Below are 18,205 nucleotides of genomic sequence, written 5' to 3'. Positions count from 1 at the left end.
GGTAATGGTAATTTCTAACATTGTTACTCCTTTCACAAGGAGAAATATGCTAATGTGGATTATCTCCTTGATGTTATCTTCTTCTCCACAATTACAAATATACTAATGAAAGTAGAAACTCCTGCTGATACATAATTTTATATGAATTTATTGTTACTAATTAATATGAAAATAATAAGTTGGTCCATAACATGAAAACAAATTTTACAAGCAATTTTTAGAATAAATGACATCATTTGAAACTTGGAAATAACTTTCCCATGAAAGCAATACTATAAATGGTGGTCAGGTTCACAAAAAAACCCACAAAAGTCTCTATTTTACCCATAACAAAACTCAAATACTGTACTCTTTCAATGAAAAATTATGGAAAGCAACATGGCTATCATACCAGTAACTAAAATTTTTTTTTAAATTATAAAATTTAAAAAAGTTTTGTTTTTATTTGGAATGCTGGAATTCAAGGATATATAAGATGATTTCCTTTTCCTCTAAGATGTCTTTTTTCCATGAGCCCAAGGCAGAAACTGGTCCATGTTGGCTACCTACATATACATCCATATCCGCACAACAATTAACCAACCTCTCTGTTCCAGATCACAAACTCTCTACTCTAGAGCAATCTTAGAGTGTGGCGAAGGTTCAATCCTTATTACTCCACAGGTAAAGTGGGAACTGTCACATAAGGGAATTCCATCTACCAATACAGGTTAGTCCCTTCTTTGTCATTTATTACCTTAGCTTAGAGCACTTAAAGGTTGAGATATTTACCCAAAGTTACATAGTGAGTGTGTATACAAGAGGCGTAACTTTATAGAAAGAGAAAGATGGAGTCACATTTTTTATTTTTCTTAATATTTGTATGTTTTCAGATACATTTTTTTGTTTAATGATCTACCTCTGAAACTAAAACTAATATATCTATAAATATACAAATGTTAAGACAAGTACTAATGCGTTTCCATTCTTTTCTATTTCTATAAGATTCACTAATTTGTGACGTCAGGAAAAATCTTGTTTCTCATGTCATCTAATGCTTTATCCAGTTTGACAAATATCTTAAAGAATGTAACTTCTCTTGCTTTTCCTTCAGAATCTAGTTCATAATGTGGCTTAAGTAACATAGAGTATTTGCCTCTTAACCTAAAAATTTATTTTCTTAACTGACTATCATTCTCGCAAAGTATATAACTTTGTACCAAGGTAAGTATTTCTTTCCTGCTTTGATGATTACATTCGTCATCTACTTGCAGGCAATTATGTAAACTTTTGTTTGTCTAACAGCAGCCAAACTAGCTTATTCTACTAGCCTCTAATTAATGTTTAGTTATTCTATGAAACCATGTATACATTATGTCAAAACAAATAGCTGAAAAAAAATCAGCTAAACATCTGGTTATTTTCTGCATTTGACGTCAAACGAGATCTGACTCATTTTTCATTAAATTAATAATATGTGGGGACTATGTGGGCAGGTAGTACACATCTTGTTTATCTATATGGCTGCATTTTCTGACAACTACACACAGGAAATTTGGGGGGATATCATAAAAATGATTAATTTACCTTTCCCTCTTGTGTAGTTTAGAGAAAGAACAATAATAGTAAGTTATTAAATGGCACTTACAATTCCTGAAGTTTTGTTTTGTGGATGCTTAGAAAGTGATTTCATAAATGTGGAAATTTACAGTTAACCTTTTTTGTTTTCAAGACATAACAGCCAACTTTGTAAAGTCCTAGAAGAGGACTGTTTTTGTATTAAGATTGTTAATTCACAATCTATAACATATTAACACAGGAATTTCTGTTTATTCTTCTTTTAATAACATTTAAACTAAAAGAACTAGAAGAACTAAAACGAAACTAAACTAACAAACATTTAAACTAAAAGAATTTGTTTTCTGTTTATATTAGAATTTTACAAAAGATTGCCTCCTAAATCAAAAATTAAAACAGGGACAAAAAACCCAAAAATTCCTTAATATCTATGATGCATCTAACACTATATTCTACAAATGATTAATGCAGGAATGTTACAGTTTTCTCAGTCTATCAAAGGCTGTTTTTTTAAAAGAAATTTTGTTTTCGGGAAAGGCAACTAGGTGTCATGGCTAGAAACGTGAACCAGGAAGACATCAAAAACCTCAAGTCTTATCTCTGACGTACACAGACTGTGATTCTGGGTTCTCTGTGCTAAAGTTGTCTGTGCTCTGAGAAACTCTCTAGGACAATAAGTTAAAGAGAAAGCACCAACCCACAATGGAAGAGGGTGTTTCTTCATCCAGGGAATTCTCTATACCAATGAAACTAGTAGTACTGATCCTATCTCTCTCTTTTCAATAGATGCCAAGCATCATGAATGTGCAAGGATGTGAATTAGATTAGTTTCTAATAGCCACAATAGCAGTGAGCCAGTCATAAGGGTAAACCAATCCTCTTTCATCAAAGACTTACTAGTAGATCTCCTAAACATAACATCATGTTGACGGTAAGGAGTTAAAAGGTGGCTGTAACATTAAAGGGAGTAGTAAAAATGCAATGAAAGGCAGAATTATGCCCAAAAAACCAGCATAATCTTCACAGCCCATTAAAGAGAACAAAGATAGACTTGATTTTATTTTCCTCCTCTCTTCACTCCCTGTTATTCAGGATCTTCTTTGGCTCATCAACTCATGCTCTTACCCTACTCCTTCCATTATTACCCCCTCTGCATTCTCATTATCTTATGCATTTCTTTGATAGAATAAATAGAGTGGATCATGGGAGGATAGGTTGTCCCAAGGACATCATAAAACACAGCACAGAACACATCTACCAGCTGGCAGCTGCTCTCAGGGTAGCCAGCATTCACATATCCCTTCCAAATTCTAACCATAAAACTTCTCTTCTATGTATAACATGGCTCTCTCTCATTATAGCTGCAAAGCCTAGAGCCACCACTTACTGCTTCAATCAGGATGTCCCCAGAGTGTTTGGTTTTCACCATCTACACTTCATTATATACTACCGTGTTTTATAATTGTATCCTATGTACATATTTGCTACATTATAAACTCATTTCCAGTAGGGACTATGACTTACACCTCTTTTGTATTCCTTACAGACACAGTAGGTGCAATAACTTAGAAACCGATTGATTCAACACCACCTAAACTTACACACTAATATTCTTGCTCCCCACTTCCACACATCCCACAGCTATACTCACCAGCACCGCTGCAGCTAGAGTTGCAGAACTAGAACGGAAATTGGGAGACTAGGCTACTAGATTTAGTTCCATTATCAACTAATTATATTATCCTGTGCAAGTCAGTTCACACCTCTGTGCCTTTTTTTATAAAATGGGACAAAAGAGGAAGAATATTCTACCATCTAATCTTTAAGTTCCCTCCCAGTTCTGACATTCTGATTCTACGATTCACCATATTAAAGAGATTTGAGATATATGGCACTCCTATCCAGATAACTCTGACAACAGATTGAAGATAACAGGAATTACCAGACTAAACACAGAGGTTGCAATTACAGGTGCAAGAGGGAACAAATAAATACTCTTCAGTTCTCCCACTGGTAGCAGAAATTACAAAAACACTAAGGAAAGGGTTACTGGAAATAATGAGGAAGACTGAAGATGGCAAGAATTTCATATACTCCACCCTTTAGTTTATTTGAAACAAATGAAACCGCAGAGGTCTAAGAGAGTTAGGGCTAGGAATGAAGAGGGGCATGCACCCCGTGCCCTCCCCCAAAGAGACATGAGATTGGTCATGTGGAAGGAAGTGCTGATTACAGCTTACAATGGAGGAAGGGAAGTTGCAATTCTTAAAAACTTGCCTCAAATATAAAACTTCCAGTTCATATTTTACCTTCTTTCCACTATCATAATTCCTTTTCTACCTCCTTCTAGTCTTTAATTTAAAAAAAATGCATTGGAAAAAGAGAAAAAGTTCTAAAACGGTAAAACAAAAATTATGAAGTGTTGTATATTTTGTACCGGATAAACATTAACAAAGCACAAAAATAGCAGTCTTAGAAAATATAAAAAAGATATATTTATATCTTTTTCTTCTTAAGCCTAGGTCTCCCAGGTTGAAGCACAGTGGTTACTCATGAGCTCAATACTACTACTGACTAGCACAGGAGTTCTGATCTGCTCAACTTCCAATGTGGGCCAATTCATCATTCCTTTGACACCCTGGTGGCCTCCTCCTCCCACCTGATACCAGACTTGATTGGCTGAGCTCTCAAAACTCCCAAGCACAATAAATCCACCAGGCTAAGCCTGTAGCAGCAGTGATTATAAGTATGTGATGCTACATCTTGTAATCTAACTCTCCCCATTAGCTGTACCATGGACAGAAACTCCCTCCTTGCTTTTTTTTCCCACAAAATAAAGCAATAGTGTAGAGATCACTAACAAAAGTGAATAGTATAAACTCTTAGAACAGGGATCATTTACTAAAGTTTACTTAAAACTCAGAATTTTGGCTAAGATAATTAAAATTAAAACTGAAGTCCTGCTGGCTACTCTGGTAGCAAGATTGTATGTGATCAGTTGCTTTAGTGGTGTCTGACCCTTCATGACTCCATTTGGGATTTTCTTGGCAAAGACACTAGAGTGGTTTTACATTTCTTTCTGCATCTCATTTTAGAGATGAGGAAGCTGAAGGAAACAAAGCTAGGTGATTTGCCCAGGGTCACACAGCTAGCATCTGAGGCCAGATTTGAACTCAGGGAGATGAGTCTTCCTATCCAGGCCCAGCACTCTATCTACTGTGCCACTTAGCTTCCCCTTAAGTGTGTAGAGACCTGTAAGTATGTGTTTATGCATATGCATACATGCATGCATGCATACACACACACACACACACACACACACACACACACACACACACTTCTGTTACTGCTCTTTACCCTGCATCCTCTAGTTACAGAAAGTAAAAATATTTCAATCATTAGATAATAATCTAGCTATGCCCTAACAGCCATCTGGAAATGTTGCTATTAGGCTATTGGGTTTCCCAGTTCAAATTTAGAAGTTTCTCAAAGAACCTGTGAATGAAGATGTAATTAGTATCTCATGCTCATTAGCCACCATCTACACACTAACAGGTCTATTCTAGGATGAAATCTTCAATGAAATACAAAGGATTTCTTATAGAGAGGGACAGCAACCTCTTTAGGACAAACTACGTGGGAGCAAGGAAGCCTAGATATACTTAGTACAATCTAATCTTTTTACATATTAGGACATTTAGACCCACAGTCATTCGTGAGGCCAAATAATGGTCATAGTGGGACTACTACTGGCCAGAATCAGCAGGACAAAATAAAAGAAATCAGAAAGGAGAATAAAAGAAGAGTAAAAGAAGAAAGGAAGGAGAAAAAGAAAAAAGGCACTCATAGTGCAGTGATAGTGGGCCACTAAAAACTATCTCAGATGCCACTCCACTGTACCACTGTCTGAAAGTTGCCTATCCCTGACCTAAAGAAAATGGAGAATTTAATTCCCTACTCTACTAAAGTTTTTATTTTTTAACTGCCAAATCAGAAATTTCATAGAGTAGATTAGAACTCTCAGAGGAATATTATAACTGAATCTCCCACTTGGGGATACCTTGGACAAGAAGAAAGGTTATAATGAGATTATATACTCCCAAAACTACTATAGAGTATGCCAAATTTGCCTAGTACTGATTCAAAGTTGTTACTGCCATAAGTCATCAAGCATTCCAGGAGAAGTAAGTCTGATGTGCTTCATCTAGTATAAGCTGCCTTTTTAGATGAAACCATAAATGGTAGCAGAGCAAAATGGAGAAACAGTTCTGAACCTGGGAAATAATATAATCAAAAGTAAAATTTTTAATCTACACTAGTCACAGGAAGCTTCACCTTGGCAACCTATTATTTATCTTATAAATTTAAAATGTGTGAATACATAGATCTTCATCTAATGACTACATGGTCAGAAAATTAAACACAAACTCCATTCCCTGACACAGAAAAATATGTAGCATACCTCCTGTTTTCTGCCAAAACTGCACCTTCATCCTTTAGCCGTTTACTCTTCTCGGCACAGTCTTCTAGGAGAATTGCTTTCTTTCGTTTAATTGCATGAAGCCAGTTAGCATCATCATTCTCCACTAAGCCCTTCTCATCAGCAGCTTCAGCTTCAAACTGCTGGGATGTGACTTTTGAGACCTTTTCACCAATTTTCCTCTTCCATCCAAAGGAAGCCATTCTGGAAAATCATAGATGACCAACTTTAAACATTTCCCTAAAACTTTAAGATTGCCTGGAATGGTGGTGAAGGACTTGCTGAGAGCGATATGTTCAATAATGAAAATCAGAGGGAGGATCATGGTCTAAGAATATTAAATCTGACAATGAAGCCCCTAAGCAGACAGCAGAAAAACATCTGCCTGTGACATTTCCCTCTCTAATGAGAATCTAAAAAAAAGAGGAAAAACTGTGCTAGGCAAAGGCAACTAGTTTGGAAACCTATGAAGTAAGATAGTACTTCTCAGTTTGTTGGACGAGGACTCTTAAAGGGCCACTGAGCCCATAAGAAGTCTGAGAATCAATATATCTAACAAACACTATCATTTTTCTTCTTTATTCAACTCCAACAAAACATGCCACATAAACTGTGATCCGAAGATCAAGTGAGTTACTATTAGATTTGATACTAAAAACCTGAAAAGATCGGGAACCCCTAAGGTAAAACACTGAGATCTATTAAGAAATTTCTAGAGAACTCTTAGTCCACTACAATGAGCTATTGGGTCAAAGACTGGCCCTTAAAGCAACAGCTCATTTCACAGACTGAGTTCCATTCACTCCCTGATGGCTGATTCACAAATGAGTATTATTGGTCATACCTACCAGAAGAATATGAATGAATCCATGTAACTAAAACAATACTCTTAGAAATATAATTTATGGATGCATGCCCTACTGACTGTAGATCAATAGTGATGTCTTCATGTATGAACAGGAGATTATTTTAGTGTCATTTTTACTATCTCTTGTTTTTATTGAATGTGCCCTTTTTTCCCTCCCTACTTAGCAAACTATTCCTTACTTATAACAAAGATGTAAAAAGAGAAAAGACCAGTTTAATAAATCAAGCATGTCTGACAGTATATGCAAAATTCCATACCCACAATCCTCCACCTCTGCAAAGCAGAGAGGTAGTAATACCAAAATTAAGTAAAACCCAAATGAATGTTATTTATTATATTTCTAATAACATTATTTTTATTTTAATTAAACTAGATAGATCTGGTAACATTAAAAAAGTAGGCCCAAATTCAAAGAAAATGTAAGCTGGGAGATCAGTGTCTTACTTCTACATTTAGAAAAGACCCATGTAGCTCTTTTTGTGGTGGCAAAGACTTGGAAACTGAGGGGATGCCTATCAATTGGGAAATGGCTGAAGAAGTTGTGGTATGAGAATGGAATGGAATACTATTGTGCTATAAGAAATGATGAGCAGGCAGATTTCAGAAAAACCTGGAAATACTTCTATGAACTGATGCTGAGTGAAGTGAGCAGAACCAGGAGAACATTATACACAGTAACAGCCACACTGTGGATGGCTGACTTGGATGGACAGCTCTTCTCAGCAATGCAAGGTTCTAAGACAACTCCAAAAGATTCGTGATAGAAAATGAGTCCACATTCAGAGAAAGAATTACAAAGTCTGAATGCAGATCAAAGCCCACCATTTGGTCTCTCCTTTTGTTGTCTGTTTTGTTTCTTCTCTCTCATGGTTCCTTCCATCAAGTCCCTCTTCTGACTCCTACTGGCTCTGGGACTATGGGGTCAGTCATTTAACTTCTCAGAGAAATAAGCACTGACTCTACTATGACAAAAATGAAATAGTCCCTGCCCTCAAGGAACTTACATTCTAATGGAATTTCAAAAAGTTATAAACCCCGTAAATTTAGAGAAATTAAAACACCCATTTGTAATTATTTTAGAACTTGATAATTTTCAAAGCAGTTTTCTTAACCAAAAGAATCCCGAGACATATTATAACTTTTTCTCCATTCTCCTACTTTTGGTTAATGAAGATTTTTTTCAGAATGATATAATAACAGTTCCTTAATTTTAATAAAATTATGACCATCCAGGCCATCTGAACGCCACTGAAGTACTACAGGTAAGGTCTGAGAGCGGGCTCTGTCTTGGCCTTTCTCTGTATCTCGTATACCCAGCTCTACGCCGGGCACGAAGCTGGCACTTCATACGTTTACTGCCTGGTCTGCCACACAGCAGCGCACGGCGGGCACACATTTTATCTGTGGATAAGCTACCTCTTATTCAATCCTGAGGCCTGGCACTGCATTACCGAACCCCCAAACGTCGGCACGAAGGGCGGACGCCGCAGCGGACCCTCCCCGCTTCAGGCCCCGACCCCTCCCCAAGCCCGGCGGGGGCCGAGGACGGCGGGAGCCGTGCCCACGGCCGTCAGACAAGGGGGCACCGCTCAGCTGAGGGCTGAGGTCACTCGCTCCGGCCCGCTCCCCCTCCTCCCATCTCCGGAGAAAGTGGGGCTGGGAGCCCGAGGGCGCCCCGACCTCTAAGGGCCACACGGGCCTCCGGGGCCAAGCTGCCGGGCTGAGGCCCCCCACAGCGCAGAAGGGCCCCTCCCCGACTCCTCGAGAGCCAGGGTGCCCCCCCCCCCCACACCCAGGTCACCCCGAGAGCCCCGGGTTGTTTACCTTCCACTCTCGCTCCCGTCCACGGTAAGCGGAAGCGGCTCCGTTCGCACTTCCGTCTCTCCGGAAAAAGCGAGGGGAGGGCGTTTCCCAGGAAGCGTCATGAGGTCTCCTAGGAAACGGAGGTCGAGGAGTGCGAGCGTCAGGGCGGCCCCCTGCTGGGCCCTGGGCGCGCTCTCCGGGGCTCGGAGCCCGAAATCCCCCCAAGCGCAGCAGAACACGGGCTCCGGGGGTCGGGACGCGTCTGGCAGCGTCCGAGATGTGCCCCTTCAATAAAAATAACCTAAAATAATCCGTGTGCTGTTCGTCCATGAAGATAGCGCTACTGAGCTGCCATCGCTAGGGCATGCGTTCTGTGGCCAAGCCTGACCGGCCTCCCTTCGTGGCATCTCTAGAAGGTGCCGCCTTCTTTCCTCTGACATCGCCACCACCCTCCTCACCTCACGCCTGGATTACCGCCACAGCCTGCTGGTGGCCGACCTGCCTGCCTCCAGTCTCTCCTCACTCCGATGCGTGCTCCACTGCCACCAAAATGATTTTCCTAGAACTCAGCTCTGACAAGGACAGTACCTTAGTCAACAAATTGCAGTAGCTCCCTATTGCCTCCAGAAGCAATCGCAAAATGCCCTTCGTTACGTAGCCCCCTCCTGCCTTTCCAGTCCTCCTACCCCTTACTCCTCAACCCAGTGACCGTGGCCTCCCGGCAGTTCTGTGAACGTGACGCTTCATTACCTTGCCTCAGTATTTTCTCTGGCTGTCCCCAAGCCTGGAACGCTCCCCCTCCTCATCTCTGCCTGCTCCCCCTCCTCATCTCTGCCTGCTCCCCCTCCTCAACTCTGCCTGCTCCCCCTCCTCATCTCTGCCTGCTCCCCCTCCTCATCTCTGCCTGCTCCCCCTCCTCATCTCTGCCTGCTCCCCCTCCTCATCTCTGCCTGCTCCCCCTCCTCATCTCTGCCTGCTCCCCCTCCTCATCTCTGCCTGCTCCCCCTCCTCAACTCTGCCTGCTCCCCCTCCTCATCTCTGCCTGCTCCCCCTCCTCATCTCTGCCTGCTCCCCCTCCTCATCTCTGCCTGCTCCCCCTCCTCATCTCTTCCTGCTCCCCCTCCTCATCTCTGCCTGCTCCCCCTCCTCATCTCTGCCTGCTCCCCCTCCTCAACTCTGCCTGCTCCCCCTCCTCATCTCTGCCTGCTCCCCCTCCTCATCTCTGCCTGCTCCCCCTCCTCATCTCTTCCTGCTCCCCCTCCTCATCTCTGCCTAGGGGCTTCCCTGGCTTCCTTTGTTCCAACTAAAATCCTATCTTCTATAGGTCTTCCCCATCCATTCTTAGTTCTAGTGGCTTTCCTCTGTTAATTATTTCTTATTTATCCTGTACATGGCTTGCTTTGTGTGTGTATGTATATATATTTTGTATGTACATTATATATATATATATATATATTTTGTATACATACGTATTGCCTATTGTCTCCCCCCTTTGATTGTAAACTGCTTGAAGACAGACTGTTCTTTGCCGCCAGTGCTTAGCACGGTCCTTAATAAATTCTCCTTGTTGGGCGTGATTGTGTAAGCTTTTTCTAGAAGGCTGCACAGATCTCTCTCCTTCCCCACCTCACCACACCCCTATGGCCAGAGAAGGATGCCGCCCAATCAGCCAAACTCTGCCGAATGGGAGGATTCAGAAGGGCGTCATAAAAGGAACTCTAAATTTGGGTTAAAAGGATATGGGTTCAGATGTTAGTTCGCCCTTCACTCAACTTATGGTCGGAGGCAGTTATTTAACCTGCAAAATACGTTTCCTCCTCTGTAAAAAAGAGGAGATTAGGTCATTTTTTCTTTGTAAAAGAGTGTCTCTTCGTTGGTGGAGACCTGGGTGAGGGCCAGAGACAGTCTTGTCAGTCTCCCTAGACTTTCTTCTTCCCATCTCTGAAGTCTTTGGGCTCTAGGATTGCTTCAGGCTCTTCTGGCTTCTAGCTTTGAGAGACAAAATGGGCAATGTCAATCCCACTTCAGATCGCTGACATCAGAAAAGACTCTGGGAAGAAGACAAATGAGAGTGTTATAAAGAATGACCCCAGACTTAATTCTGAAGACTGGTGTCTCAAAGTTTCTTTATTAGAAAGGTTGAAGTGCATTCCGCTTCGATTCTGTAGAATGGGACACAAGCCCATAGTAAAGGGAGAGTGTGTCAATACAAAAGCAAGAACAAGCTTTATAGGGTTAATAATCCTAACTCCTGCCTTCTGGATCAGGATTAGTCCTAATCCTTCCAGATTATATTCTTCCTCATATATTCCCTTATATGTTTCCCATTCACACGTATTCCCTCCATCATATGTCACATGATGCTCTAATGAGGTTTTAATTTTATTCAGGGAGTTTCCCATTACATGCATGTGGTTAATTAAGCATGAGCTGTAGTAAGAGAAAACTGATCATTCATGACTCCAAACTGGCTTGGTTCAGTTTGCATAGAACCCCCAAGTGTATGGCTTCTGAGTCTCCTTGGTTTGCTGCTGATTGGCTGATAACTTTTCCTTATCTAAACAACTTGTTTTTCCCAACACTGATGATTTTAGCTATTTCAAATCTCTCACAAGAGGAGCTTGTAGGCTGTATCATGTCCTATCCCTGGCTTGCTACTCTCGAGAGCTCAGGTAATTTCCTTGGGTGAAATATGGAATTTTCTCCCTTGGTTGAGCTGAGTTATCTTGCTCTCAATGAAAGAGCTCTTTTACTCTGTCAGCTATATAGTCACTAAGGTACACTTTCTCTTACTTATGTTTTACTATCAACTTGAATAAATAGGTTTCTTTGCTACTTGCTACTTTGCTACTTGGTATTTGTTGGCAATGCAAGCATTGAATGGGGCAGGGAGGTAGCACAGGGGATAGAGTAGTGGGCTTGGAAATCAGGAAGATCTAAGTTCAAATCTGGCCTTGGGTATTTACTAGTGACGATGGACAAGTCACTTAACTCTGCCTCCATTTCTTCATCTGTAAAGTGAGCTGGAGAAGGATATGGCAAACTATTCCAGTGTCTCTGCCAAAAAAAACAAAAACAAAAAGGAGTCACAAAGTTTATAACACAACTAAAAAATGACTGAACAACAAGTCTTGAATATAAAGCTTGGGATTTTGCTTTCCTCATTATATTATTAATAACCTCCTAATCTGTAAATCGAGTATCTATTTCAAGTCCTTATCATCAGTGGATAGAGTGCCAGGCCTAGAGTTAGGAATACTTGATTTCAAATCAAACCACAGACACTTTCTAGCTGTGTGACCCTGGGCAAGTCACTTAACCCTGTTTGCCTTAGTTTGCTCATCTGTAAAATGAGCTGAAGAAGGAAATGGCAAACCATTCCAGGATCTCTACCAAGTAAACCTCCAAAAAGAGGTCACCAAAAGTCAGACATGACTGAAAAAAACCTAAACAACAAAGCATTTAACACTGTTGACTACTCCCACTTAAAGCCTGTTTAACTGCCTTCTCCTACCTCTCTTCTTACCTCTTTGATCTGTCTTTCAAGATTTCTTCAAATGACTACACTCCCTCCTCACACCCCACACATTTAAGTCATCTCCAAGGTTTCTCAGTCTTCTTGCCTTTGGCAATTTCCTTTAGCTGTTACTTCTACGTTATTGATTTTTAATCTTTACGTTTGTTTACAATATTGGAACTCTAATCACACATTTCCTACTAAGCATTTTCATCCAGCTATCCTGCCCAATACCACAAATCAAATATCACAAATCAGATTCATTATCTTATACCTGTCTGCTCATCTCCCCTACTCTCAAACCAATTCTTGTGACTTAACTATTTTTACAAAAGACAAAAAATGTAAAAAATATATATATAATGATCACATACTGGGTCACAGCAAAGAGGTAAATAAATTTACAAAAGCATAGTTTTTATAAATCATATTTTTAGAGCTTAGTTCAGTAAAGTCAGTAGTAAATAAAGGCTCTATCTAATTTGACCACGAGTCAGAAAGACCTGAATTGTCTGAAGTGTCTGCTTCAGACACTTACTGGCTTGGGTGGCCCTAGGCAAATCGCTCGATCTTTGTCTGGCTCAGTTTCCTGTTAAACAGGGATGACCATAATAGCACTAATAGAATAACATAACAGAACACAACATAATAGAACCCTCAGAACTGTTGATATGCTAAAATGAGTTATTTACAATGTACTTTGAAAACCTTAAAGTGCCATATTATTATACTCAATTATTATTGTAAACTTTAAAGTGCTAGCTATTAAGAAATAGGTCCATGTAAAAAACAAAAAATAAGTAACACGGGTGAAAGAAAGAAGAAAAAAACAACCAGATGATATCAAAGACAATTATAATTCAGAGAGAACATATCAAAATCTATGGGATGCAGTCAAAACAGACATAAGTAAGTTTGTAATGAGCTCTCCAAGTCACCATTCTGCATCTGATAAAATGGATTAACTAATTTTTAATTAAACTGAATGTTTAAATAAATTTTCGCTTTAACAAAAACAGATATAAATATTCCTAGATAAAAAGTGTCTCCAGCGCGGTTAAAAAACAGGAAAGTAAAAGTAGAAAGCAAGGATATTGTCAAAATGGGTAACTATCACCCACTTCTGTTGATTCACATTAGTATGCCTGATACTCTCAAAAGATTTCAAGAAAACATTGTCAAAGATTATATGAATTCTTGGACAAGAAACTGAAGATCATAATCACCTATCATAATTGTCCTTTCAGAACCAAAAGCAATAATAATAGGTAACAGAAGGTTACAGTGTATTTGTACAGACAGGTGAGAGAAAAGCTGATTTTGAACAATTGACTAAGAAGATAAGAACAGGATTTGCATTTCGGGACCACAGTTTAAAATATAGAAATGCCAGATGCCTGGCCAGGGGTAGATTCTCTCTTAAACAACAGTAAGAATGTTGTCTGCTTGGTGTCTTGCAAATCAAAAGGGTTCTGAAAGACATCCTAGAAAGTTATATTGTTATATACTCAAAAAGAAAAGGAAATTAGTATGTATTCGTTGAAGTTTCACATTTTTCTGTGTTATTATTTACTTAGCTATAGCATGGGAAGGAAACCAGCAAAGATAAAAAACTGGGTTTGGGTAGACAGAACACTCCTGGTCTCCAGAGAGAAACTCATCTAATCAACAAGATGTGATAACGTCAACAGCAGCAGGAGGACATCAGCCAAGTCTGTGGGGCAAAATGACTCCTTAAGGCTCTGGCAATGAGGATGTCATGTCAATGGCTTGAGAATTAGTCCCAAGGACCAATTATGTCTTGATTTTCTTGCTTTTTTCAGAGGGAAAATTAGCCTAACCATATGGTTGACACCTTGGCAGATATTTCCATCACTCACAGATTCCTCAAGGTTCTGGTAGGACATTTAGCCCTGAGGACTTTTGGCTTTGGCTTCTCATCTTCTTCACCTTGGCTCACACTTATAAAATAATACAAAGATATATTCTAGTCTGTCTTGCTGCTCCCTTATCAGTCTTGTCTTTTTGCTTGTTTGTTTGTAGAAATGAAGCTAGACATGTAATTTGTTTCACAAGACAGCAGTAAAACTACAGATGAATTACTAATATTAACATAAAACTGCCCAGGCCATAAGGTAAACTAAGGATTCTAAAGCTTCTTACAAATATATCCATATCAGATTAAACAAGCCTAATGTGTCTTTGAACACATTAATCCTGAATGTCAAATGAGACTAAACAGAAGGAGTCAGGGGTCACACTGATGGATATTCATCAGTCAATCCAGCTGTCTCTATTTGTATGACCCATTTCCTTCCATAGGTGAAGAGGCATTGTCTGAATGCCCTACCTCAATAGTACAAGAATTAACCATTAAAATTTGGCAAAATTCACCCAGGAATCCTTTGGGTCCTACTTTCTTTTATTTTATTTGGATTTTTTTTATTCCTCACACAGACTTATTGACAAAGCCCACTTAGGACACATTGATGTGTATTTAACTAGATAGCATATGAACAAATGCACCATATGACTGCACGCCAGTTGAATTCAGTATTGCATTAAGGGCCATTAGGCTCCTTTCATGTGGCAAAGCACTTGGTGCTGATTCTATTCCAGCTGAGATTTACAAGGTAGGGGGACCACTGCTCATACAAAAGCTGACTGAAATATTCCAGGTTATATGGCAAAAGGAGGTTATCCCCCAGGAGTTCAAGGATGCCTCCATTGTCCATCTCTTTAAAGGTAAAGGTAAAGGTAAAGGTAAAGGTAAAGGATTGTCCTGTGACAATCACAGGGGGATCTCTCTCTTAGTCATTGCTGGCAAGATTCTTGCTAGAGTCCTCCTTAATAGGCTAATCCTTCACCTGGAAGATGGTCATGTACCTGAGAGCCAGTGTGGCTTCAGAAAGGGTCAAGGAATAGTCAATATGGTGCTTGCTGCCCAACAACTCCAGGAGAAATTCCAGAAAAAGAACAGGTCTGTACACAACTTTGGTAGATCTGACCAAGGTCTTTGACACTATTAGTCGAGGGCATATGGAAAATTATGTCAAAATTTGGTTGTCCAGAGAAGTATTGTATGTCAATTTCATGATGGCATGTTAGCCCAGGTTCTAGATAGTGGACAATGTTCCATGCCTTCCCAGTCACCAATGCAGTGAAACAAGGCTGTGTGCTGCTCCCATGCTTTTTAGTATGATATTTTCAGCCATGTTGTCAAATGATTTCAAAGAGGATGAACACAGCATCAAGATCAGCTACCACACTGATGGTAAGTTCTTCAATTTGAAAAGGCTACAAGCCAAGACCAAAGTGGAGGGAAAGCTGGTACGTGATCTGTTTGCAGATGATTGTGCACTCAATGCAGCCTCTGAAGCTGAGATGCAAGAAAGTATGGATCAATTCTCTGCTACCTGTACTAATTTTGGCCTAATAATTAACACCAAGAAAATACAGGCACTCCATCAGCCACCACTACACCATTCATACGTGGAACCATCAGTTACAACAAATGGAGGAATTTTGAATGCTGTGGATATGTTCACTTAGCTTGGTAGTGTACTTTCCAGGGATGTACACATTGACAATGAGAGACTGAATACTAAACTTAAGGTCTACAGAACTGTTGTGCTGACCTCATTGTTGTATGCCTGTGAAACATGGACAGTCTACCAGCACCATGCCAGGAAACTGAATTGTTTCCATTTGAACTGTCTTAGAAAGATTCTGAAGATCACCTGGCAGAATAAGGTAACAGATATTGAGGTCCTTACTTGAACTAAACTGCCAAGCATTCAAACTATGCTTCAGAAAACGCAACTCCAATGGGCTGGCCGCATTGTTCAAATGCAAAATGTACACTTCAAAAAAAGACTATTTTATGGAGAACTCAAATGGGGCAGGTGATCACATGGTGGTCAAAAGAAGTGATACAAGGACACTTTCAAGAACTTTGGATTTGATTGTGCAACATGGGAGACACTGGCACAGGACCACTCAGCATGGCATGCCCACATCAGAAAGGATGATGTGCAAAGCATAATTAAAACAGCACAAAGGAAACATAAGATGCACACATTTGGAGTATCCACCCCAAATGTTCACATGGACTATCTGTACCCACTCTGTGGTAGAGCATTCTGAGCTCACATTGGTCTGATCAACCACAGTCATTCACATTGAAACTTCACTTTATCATGGTGTTGTCATTTTGGTCCTCTTTGAGAACGAAGAACCACCACCACCACTATTGATATCAAAGCAAAATATCATCTATCTTGCATGGCTACTTCTGCTGACTTTAATAGAATTTTCCCAGGACCTGTATCCCAGATTCTGCCCAACACAAGATGCTGGACCATCTCTGAAAAGAGAGGTAGGAATTTCCATTGTTAGTTGGACAGGAGCTCTATATTTTTAAGGAGAAGACCTGTTTCTGGGGACATATACCTTGGTTTCCACTATGAGACTTTACTTGCTGGGGACCTGTGATCTTGGAAGAGAATTCTTTGTTACGGGAGTGTATGAAGAAATCTTTGTTTGTTACTCAACCACTTCCTTCTCCCAAAACAAATAAACAAAGAAAATTAGAATAACTGATCAAAACTTCAAAAGAAAAGTCTGAAAAATATGTGTTATGTATAATAATTATGGGTCTCCCACCTCTGCAAAAGGTTAGGGTTAGAGAATTTTCTCATCTCTACTTTTAAGATACACTTGCTCTTTAAATTCTTTGGAATATACCCTTTTGGCTTTTTCTTTGCCGGGGCGGGGGGGGGGGGGGGTGTTCTGTACATTTACATTGTTCATATTGTTTTCCTTGGTTCTATTTACCTCACCCTCGATCAGTTCATATATATCTTTCCATGCTTCTCTGTATTCATCTCATTTGTCATTTCTTTATGCACAGTAATATTCCATTATATTCATCTGACAATTTCATTGGCCATTTCCCAATCAATGAACATCTATTTTGATTCCTTATCACAAATGAGTTGTTACAAATATTTTCATATATATATATATATATATATATATATATATATATATATATATATATATATATATGGAGAGAGATAGAGAGGAACTTTCTTCTTATCAATAGCTATCTTGGGGTATAAGGCTGGTAATGAATATCTGGACCAAAGAGTATGGACATTTTAGGAACTATATTTTCATACTTCCAGATTGCTTTCCATAATGGTCATACTGATTCACTGTTCTACTCAGAGTGTACCACTCTTGGAGTGTTCTTTCATAGGTTGTTAATACTTTATAATTCTTAAGAACTTTTCTTCACATCCTTTGATCACTTATGGGTAATGGCTTTTGGTTTTCTACATATTAAATCTTTACAGATTTTACAAATACCAACCTTATCAGAGTAATCTGATATGTAAATTTTCCATTAGACTGTGATTCTCTTCTTAGGTGTATTAATTTTGTCTGTGAAGCTTTTCAGTTTCATGTAATCAAAATTATCAATTTTATTTTTTATAATTGCCTCTGTGTCTTATTTAGGAGCACATCTCTTCTAACCAAAGCTATGAGAGGCATACAATTTTGCTTCTCTTCTAACTTTTTTTTATACTATGATCTTTAATATTAAGGTAACATACTATTTAGAATGTATTGTGGAATATGGCTTAAGGTATTGATATATGCCAAACAGCTTTCTACTTTTTCCAGCAGCTTTTAAAAAATCAAATAGTGAGTTCTTTCTGAAATAATTTGTTTTCCAACTTTCTTGAAAAGTTGAGGTCCCTTGTTTCTGCTTCATGCTTGTCCAGTCTGTTCCATTGATCTACCTCAATTTTTTAACCAGATGGTTTTGATGATTCTCACTTTGAAATATAGTAGGAAGTCTAGAAGTGTTTTCTTTGTCCCTTCATTTCCCCTGATATTTCAGACTTTTCATTTTTCCAAATGAAATTTGCCAAATTCTGTTAAGTATGTCTTTGATAATTTGAGGGGTGTA

The 18,205-nt window shown here is 39.4% G+C and overlaps 1 protein-coding gene across 1 annotated transcript in view; it reads right to left on the bottom strand.

The window, feature by feature from the left end:
* TTC33 (tetratricopeptide repeat domain 33) overlaps nucleotides 1–8,902 on the bottom strand; it is a 40,885-nt gene extending 31,983 nt beyond the window's left edge. Inside the window, exons 1-2 of the mRNA XM_072605749.1 lie at nucleotides 8,730–8,902; nucleotides 6,020–6,241 (exon numbers count right to left, since the gene is read on the bottom strand). Coding sequence (XP_072461850.1) covers nucleotides 6,020–6,241; nucleotides 8,730–8,830 — 323 coding nt within the window. The 5' untranslated portion in view covers nucleotides 8,831–8,902. The remainder of the gene's footprint in view (nucleotides 1–6,019; nucleotides 6,242–8,729) is intronic.
* Between the last annotated feature and the right edge of the window lie 9,303 nt (nucleotides 8,903–18,205).

Source organism: Notamacropus eugenii, chromosome 4, assembly GCF_028372415.1.
Source record: "Notamacropus eugenii isolate mMacEug1 chromosome 4, mMacEug1.pri_v2, whole genome shotgun sequence".
NCBI lineage: Eukaryota > Metazoa > Chordata > Mammalia > Diprotodontia > Macropodidae > Notamacropus > Notamacropus eugenii.
The sequence above is the reverse complement of the archived record's forward strand: the minus strand, read 5'-3'. Positions and strand labels throughout refer to the sequence as shown.